The following is an 8,404-nucleotide window of genomic DNA, read 5'->3' on the forward strand; positions in this document are numbered from 1 at the left end:
TATGTTTAGACAATACTGGTGTTTGAACTTGTACAAGGGCCTTGAACCCATTAGACAAGCACTTTACTGCTCCAGCCCTTTGTGCTTTAGGTATATAGGATCTTCTGCTTTTCACTTGGACCTCATAACTTCCTACAAACCTTCCACATGGCCGGAATTACAAGTGCATGCTACCATGACCAGTTTTTTTGGTTTGTTTGTTTTTGGTTAAGAAGGAGCTGTCATTAACTTTTTGTCATAGCTGGCCTTGACTTTTGATCCTTCCAATTTCTACTTTCTGAGTAGTTGGTATTACAGGCATGTACCACTATATCCAGCTAATTAATTAATTAATTAATTAAAATAGTAGCTCTGATCACTTGGCACTCAATACGTAGTAGAGGCTAGCCTCAAACTCTCAATCCTCCTGCCTTAGCTCCTGAGTACTGGGATTGCAGGAATATATCACCGCATCTGACTTCATTCTTTGGCTTCAAACCTTGATCTTCCGATCTCAGATTCCTTAGAAGCTAGGATTATAGACCTGAACCACCACATCTGTCTTATGTAGGATATTTTGGACAGGCAATGTCTGATAATACTGAAGACCCAGCTTCTCATTGTATAGGAATTGCAGAAGGAATAGGAAGTTCCCTGTGTCTTCAGCACTGGGCCTGATGCAAAGCAGGGAGGAAGGAGAGAGGGCAGGAGGAGCCTGGCAGGTGTCTCCATGCACAGACTGATACACCTTTGCCAGTGTTTGCCCACCTGTGCTAACAGACAAAGCCCTGGAGGTCACGAGGAGTCAGGTGGACCGAGGGGTGGAGTCAGATAAAGTCAGTGGGGCGGGGTCCTCCACAACTCCTCCAGTGACCTTGAGCCAACCAATCCCAGAGCCTCCTTTTCCTTCTTTTCTGAGTGCATAACAGCATGCCAAATAAACAAAGTTAAAGAAAAATTCACAAAAAAAAGGGCAAGAAATATGGCATAGTGGGAGAGTGCTTGCCTAGTATGCATGAGGCCCTAAGTTCGATTCTTTGGTACCACATGAACACAAAAAATAAATAAAGTTAAAGAAATGACAGCATGTTGGGCTAGGAACATGGTCTAGTGGTAGAGTGCTTGCCTAGCATGCAGGAAGCCCTGGGTTTGATTCCTCAGTACCTCATAAACAGAAAAAACCAGAAATGGTGCTGTGGCTCAAGTGGTAGAGTGCTAGCCTTGAGCAAAAGCAGGTCAGGGACAGTGCCCAGGCTCTGAGTTCAAGCCCCAGGACTGGCAGAAAGGGAGAGAGAGGGGGGGGCAGAGAGAGAGAGAGAGAGAGAGAGAGAGAGAGAGAGAGAGAGAGAGAGAGAGAGAGAGAAAGAAAGAAAGAAAGAAAGAAAGAAAGGAAGAAAGAAAGAAAGGGAAAGAAAGAAAGAAAGGGAAAGAAAGAAAAAAAAAGAACAGCATGCTACGTACCTAGCTCTGACAGGCATGAGTGCTGTCACTATTCTCAATTTCCAGATGAACAAACAGAAACCAGGAAGCTCCAGGGCTAGGGTGGAGCCCCTGGATGTGTGTCCACAGACTCCTCATGAGTCACCAGCAAGGCCTGCTGGCCGAGGTCAGGGAATGAAACACCTCCTTGCTCACAGCGCCTATGGAAATTGGGGGTGGTTTGTGTTGTCACATTAATGGGGAGAAGAGGCACAGAAAAGCCAAGGGTAGAACAGTTCTGGATAATACTGCCCAACCCCAGGCTTGCACAAGGTGGGACTGTCCTGCTAAACATTCTTTTATTTATTTATTTTTGGTCGGTTGTGGGACTTGAACTCTGGGCCTGGGCGCTGTCCCTCAGCTCTTCAGCTCTATCACTTGAGCCGCAGTACCACTTCCAGTTTTCTGGAGGTTAACTGGAGATAAGAGTCTCAGGGACTTCCTGCCTGGGCTGGCTTTGAACTCTGATCCTCAGATCTCAGCCTCATGGGTAGCTAGGATTACAGGCAGGAGCAACTAGCACCCAGCCTGCTAAACATTCCTGAAAGTAAAAAAATGTATTTATGGGGCTGGGAATGTGGCTTAGTGGTAGAGTGCTTGCCTAGCATGCATGAAGCCTTGGGTTCAATTCCTCAGTACCACATAAACAGAAAAAGCCAGAAGTGGGCTGGGAAGGTGGCTCAGTGGTTAAAAGCGCTTGCCTTGCATGCCTGAGGCCCTGGGTTCGATTCCTCAGCACCACATAAGCAAAAAGAAAAAAGCCGGAAGTGGCGCTGTGGCTCAAGTGGTAGAGCACTAGCTTTGAGCTGAAGAGCTGAGGGACAGTGCCCAAGCCCAGAGTTCAGGCCCCATGACCGGACCCAAAAAAAAAAAAAAAAAGAAAGAAAAAGCCAGAAGTGGTTCTGTGGCTCAAGTGGTAGAGTGCTAGCCTTGAGCAAAAGAAGCTCAGGGACAGTGCCCAGGTCCTGAGTTCAAGCCCCAGGACTGGCAAAAAAAAAATGGATTTAAGGCTGGGATTGTGGCTCAGTGATAGAGTGCTTGCTTAGCAGATATGAAGCCCTGGGTTTGATTCCTTAGTACCACATAAACAGAAAAAACTAGAAGTGGCTCAAGTGGTAGAGTATCCTTGAGCTGAAGAGCTCAGGGACAGCACTCAGGCTGAGTTCAAGCCATATGGTTGGCAAACAAACAAACAAAAAGTATTTATGATGACCTGGACCTATTTGACTGATCTGGTGACCTGACCTTGTATATGATGACCTCAATGTCATCATGACTGTCCAATGTCACCATGGAAGTGACTTGTCTCCCTTCATGCCAATGTTGGGCACATCTCAAAATCTCATGTCTTATGGATGCCAGTTGTTTATGCCTATCATCCTAGCTACTCAGGAGGCTGAGACCTGAGGATCTTGGCTCAAGGCCAGCCAGCTCGGGCAGACAAATCTAAGAGACACTAATTTCCAAATAACCAACAAAAAGCTGGAAATGGAGGTGTGGCTCAAGAGGTAGAGCATTCAGTTTGATTGTTTTGCTGATACCAGAATTGCAATTAAGGGACACAAAACTCACAGCTGGTGCTTTACTACTCAAGCCACACCTCCAATCTAGTTTTCTTTTTTTCTTTTTTCTTTTTTTTTTGCTGGTTAATTGGAGATAGAGTTTCAAGGACTTTTCTGTCCCAACTGGTTTTAACTGAGATCTTAACCTTCAGAGTAGCTAGGATTATAAACGTACCTTCATCAGTGCGCAGCTTCTGTTGTTGGTGTTGTTGGTCCTGGGGCTTTAAATTGGGGCTTGGGCACTAGCTATCTCTGAGCTCTTTTGCTAAAGGCTAGAGCTCTACCACTTTCAGCCACTAGGCTACTTCCAGTTTTCTGGTGGTTAATTAGAGACTCTCATCAGAGTCTCCTGGGCTTTCCTACCTGGGCTGGCTTCAAACTGCAGTCCTTAGATCTCAGTGTCCTAAGTAGCTAGGATTACAGGCGTGAGCCACCAGTCCCTGGCTTTACTTTTGTTCTGACACAGGGCCTTGCTATATAGCTCAGTCTAGTTTTAAACTCAGGATGATGATGATGTTCCTGCTTCAATGTTCCAAGTACTGGGAGTACAGGTGTGTGCCATAATATCCACCTGACATGTTTGTTTTATTAAATTAGTTTTATTTTCCTCTTCCTTTTACCATCTAGTCTGCTACCATCCCACCTCTGCTTTGATTCTTGCAATGTTTGGTCTGGCAGAGGCAAGCAGGATGAAGGAACAGAAGAAGCATAGTGTCTTGTCAAACCAAAGGTCACTTGGAGTCACTTGGGCTTGTGGGAAGGACAAATTTTTAGGTATTAGAAAAACGGAACAAGCTGGGGACTGGTGGCTCACACCTGTAATCCAAGCTACTTAGAATGCTGAGATCTGAGGATCATGATTCAAAGCTGGACAGAACAGGAAAGTCCATGAGACTCTCATCTCCAATAAACCACTCACAAACTGGAAGTGGTGCTGTGGCTCAAAGTGGTAGAGCACTAACTTTGAGCAAAAGAGCTCAGGGACAACACCCAGGCCTCAAGTTCAAGCCCCATGACTAACAAAAACAGAACAATGGTTAAGAGGTTCACAGCCAAGTGGGGGGTGTGAGCAAAGAATTACCATCTGGCTGGAGCTGAGGAAATATTGTTTCACTGGAAACCAGAGTTTTGTTTTGCTGTTTTTGATGGAGAGTGTTTTATCTGCTTACCTCCTTGCTTAGAGCTACCGCAAGGCAAATGAAATTAGAGACAGTACCCTGTCCAGCCAAGTGACTCACACAACTTGTGCAGTTGAGATCTGCAGGTGGAGTGGAGTATTCCATTTCTACGCCTTCCCTTCCTTTTCGGGTTTTTCCTTTGTTTTTGTTTGTTGTTGTTATTGCCTGGTTTGGAGGGGGTTTTTTTGGTGTCAGTCCTGGCACTTGAATTCAGAGTCTTGTGCTCTTGCTTGGCTTTTTTTTTTTTTTGGTCATGGGGCTTGAATTCTGGGCCTGGGTGCTGTCCCTTCAACTCAAGGCTAGCACTCTACCACTTGAGCCACAACACCACTTCCAGTTTTCTGAATGATGTATTGGAAATAAGAGTCTCATGGAGTTTCCTGCTGGCCTTGAACCCTGATCCTCAGATCTCAGCCTCCTGAGTAGCTAGGATTATAGGCGTGAGCCACTGACACCCACCTGGCTTTTTTGTTCAAGCTCTACTTCACAGCTCTACTTTCAGCTTTTTGTTTGGTAGTTGGAGATAAGAGGCTCTCAGATTTGTCTATCCGGGCTAGCTTTGAATTGGGATCCTTAGCTCTCAGCCTCCTGAGGTTAGGATTACAGGCATGAGCCACCAGCACCTAGTTTCCCTGTTTCTTCATTCCATATTCTACCACAATTTTCTATGCTTGGGGCAGATAAGGACCAGGAGGGAGACATCTGATGGCTGTGACCCTGGCCCCAAAAGGGGTATGTGGCAGAGGGCAGAGTGGAAGAACAGGAAGGAGTGACCCGGCTAAGGCCCTCTGTCCCAGCTGTCCAGGCTCTCAAGGATTGTTTGTAGCAGACCTTGTCTGCTCCCTCCTCCCCCACAAGCTGGAGTCTCTATGGAAAAACACCCACTGGATGAGCCCTGGTGTGGGAGGAGGCCCTGTGGCTCCCAGAATTCAGCTCCTTTCCCTGCTCACTGGCGAGGATGGGCTGGCTTCTGGGAAAAAGAGTGGATTGCATCAGACAGGCTCGTGGGGCGGGAACCAGCCTGTGGGCTTAGGAGACATAGCTTTATAAGCTGAGCCAGGAACTGGGAGGGAAGGGAAAGCCAGACAAAACAACACTCAGAGAGGAGACCAGGCGCCATGGCCACCTTGCCACCAGCAGACAGCTCCCCTGGGCAGCCCCTGAGCCCTGAGGACGAAGAGGCCAGCTTGGACGAGTATGACCTGTATAGCCTGGGCCATCCCTATGTGGGTAAGACTTGCTCTGCCATCTGCTCTGCCTTTCTCCTTCCCCTCTACCCTTCCCATCCTATTCCAAGGACTCTGGCCTCCAAGTCACCCCTTCTAGTCCCTTACCCATAAAGTGCTATCATAGTCAACCCTAGGGCCTCAAACATCTGGGAACAGCTGGCTGAGGTTGTGATTGTCCTAAAGTGATACACACACACACACACACAGAGACACACAGAGACACACACACACACACACACACACACACACACACACACACACACACACACACACACACACACACACACACCTCCCTACCTTCCCTATCCTGCATCCCAGGCTGTTGGTCTCTCCTCTAAGGTTTCTGTCCACTTCTCCTCCCTCCCCTGGCCTCGCCACCAGCTGGTGGAGGCCGGAAAGGTCGCACCAAGAGAGAAGCAGCTGCCAACACCAACCGCCCCAGCCCTGGTGGGCACGAGAGAAAACTGGTGACCAAGTTCCAGAACTCAGAGAGGAAAAAGGTCCAGCGCTGACTTACAGGTGAGGAGGCCCAGCCGAGGGAGACTGCCCCGGCCTCCAAGGGACAGGCCTGGGCTTGTCTCAGGTGGGTGGGGAGGGGTAGCTAACAACGGCCATCCCTACCTAAAATAAAGCGAGATGCGTGGTTGACTCAGAGCTCCCTTGTGACCAGGGATAAGGGGGAATATAGATAGAGGTTTCCAACTAGAGGGAGATCTGTATCATCAGACTGGGGACACGGAGGCCAAAGAGGGTGGGGGTCCGAGAGAAAAGAACAGAGGCAGAATTAGAACCCAGGTCTCTTGCTCCTTTCACCACCTGCTTTCCCTCTCCACAGATGAGGCCAACCATGACTGCACCCACCACGGCATCAGGACTATGAGGGAAGGAGGACCTGGAGGGGGCGGGACCCAGGCCCATCCTCCCCCTCCCCCCCCCTGCTTGTACCCCCTCCCAAGACTTATCCTACCTACCCAAGGGGGGAGGGCATCAGAAGTGCTTCTAGGCCCAAGCAAAAGAGCAAGAGGCAGAGAATGAACCAGAGAGTGAGGAAGGCACCCCCAAAAAGAAACAGAAGAAAGTGGAGCCCCCCAGGGCAGCAGCAACAATAAACAATTCAGCAGCTGCATGTACCCAAGTCTGTGTGTGTGTGTGTGTGTGTGTGTGTGTGTGTGTGTGTGTGTGTGTGTGTGTGTGTGTGTGTGTGTTATCCTGGCGCCAGGTGTGTTTCTGTCCTGGGAAGATTCTGCCTGCACGTGTCTGTATTTGCGCAAGCCATTGGTACCAGCTAGACATTTGTGCTCGCTGTAGGCATGGAGTGGGAAGGGGTTCGTCCTGTCCTTGTGTATGGTTAGGCTGTGAACCCCACAGCTCATACTGAGTGTAAGGAAGTTTCCAGTCTCACTGCAATGGAGCTAATGAGAGGAGCCACTCACTACCTCCTATTTATCCAGGTATGGATGGATGTTCTTGTAAAACTTCCTTTATAAGGCTGTGTGTGTGTGTGTGTGTGTGTGTATACACACACATATATATTCCATGCTGGGAATGTATTTAAGTTATTACTCCTATTGTGGCCCTAAGGTTTGAACTCAGGACCTTAAACTTGCTAGACAGGCACTCGACCAATTGAGCCAACCCCAGCCCTTTTTGCTTTTTAGTTATTTTTCAAATAGCGTTATCCTAGGACTGCAATCCTTCTACCTATGGCTTCTCACACAGATAAGACCATAGGTGTACACCACCACATTCAACCAGTAATTCACATGGCGTGTCCCTAACTTTTTGTCCAGGCTGGACTTGAAATACTATCTTCCAATCTCTGTCTTCTGTGTAGTTGAGATTCTGCAGTGGGGGCTGGGAAGGTGGCTCAGTGGTAGAGCGCTTGCCGTGCATGCATGAGGCCCTGGGTTCGATTCCTCAGCACCACATAAGCAAAAAGCAAAAAGCTGGAAGTGGCGCTGTGGCTCAAGTGGTAGAGCGCTAGCCTTGACCTGAAGAGCTGAGGGACAGCGCCCAGGCCCAGAGTTCAGGCCCCATGACCAGACCCCACCCACCCCCCAAAAAAAGATTTCTGCAGTGTACCACCCCATGGCCAGATTAAAATGTTATTTATTAATGGCATTTGCAGGAAGGAAAAAAAAAAAAAACCCTGAGACTTTAACTACAGAGGGACTTTCCTTAAGTTATAAGCAGAGTTCAAATTCAAGGATTTGTATTTTCCTTAAGTATATCAAAAGGTTTCGAGCAGAGGTTCAGGGAGGAAAATCTGGGGAGCAAGATTCTCGTCCATTCTGGTAGGTCTGAGAAACAGAGTTCTAGAAGAATGTGGAACAAACAAGAAAGTGATAGAGGGCTGGGAAGGTGGCTCAGTGGTAGGGCACTTGCCTCGCATGCATGAGGCCCTGGGTTCAATTCCTCAGCATCACATAAACAGAAAAAGCCGGAAGTGGCAGTGCTGTGGCTCAAGTGGTAGAGCGCTAGCCTTGAGCTGAAGAGCTCAGGTACAGAGCCTAGGCCCTGAGTTTAAGCCCCACGCCCATGCACACACACACACACACACACACACACACACACACACACACTATCTTCTAGGCTGAAGGTGGGTTCAAGTGGTAGAATGCCTGCTTAGGACCTAGATTCTCTTACTTAGGCCTCTTAGAAACTGGGAACAGATAGGACCCAGGACATCTTTGTTGTTGTTGAGATAGAATCTTTTTGTTTGGTGTGTGTGTGTGTGTGTGCACTCACACTGCTCCTGGGAGCTTGAACTCAAGGCCTAGGTGCTGTCTCAGATTTTTGCTCAAGTTTAGCATTCTACCACTTGAGCGACAGCTCTAATTCTGGCTTTGTTGATGAGTCTCTCCCGTGTGGACTGGCTTAAAATTGTAACACTCAGATCCCAGCTTCCTCAGTAGCTATGATTACAGATGATCTACCAGGGCCCAGCTGGAGTCTTTTTTTTTTTTTTAGTCAGACA

At 48.2% G+C, this 8,404-nt stretch overlaps 1 protein-coding gene across 1 annotated transcript; it reads left to right on the forward strand.

The window, feature by feature from the left end:
• The first annotated feature begins 5,157 nt into the window (after positions 1-5,157).
• Positions 5,158-6,557, forward strand: LOC138815016 (nuclear protein 1-like). The gene is made up of 3 exons (XM_070004221.1): positions 5,158-5,428; positions 5,809-5,946; positions 6,263-6,557. The coding sequence occupies exons 1-2, from the start codon at positions 5,317-5,319 to the stop codon at positions 5,937-5,939; spliced, it is 243 nt and encodes an 80-aa protein (XP_069860322.1). The 5' UTR covers positions 5,158-5,316; the 3' UTR covers positions 5,940-5,946; positions 6,263-6,557.
• The last annotated feature ends 1,847 nt before the right edge of the window (positions 6,558-8,404 follow it).

Source organism: Dipodomys merriami, unplaced genomic scaffold (assembly GCF_024711535.1).
Source record: "Dipodomys merriami isolate MVZ:Mamm:240054 unplaced genomic scaffold, mDipMer1.0.p SCAF_62, whole genome shotgun sequence".
Taxonomy (NCBI): Eukaryota; Metazoa; Chordata; class Mammalia; order Rodentia; family Heteromyidae; genus Dipodomys; species Dipodomys merriami.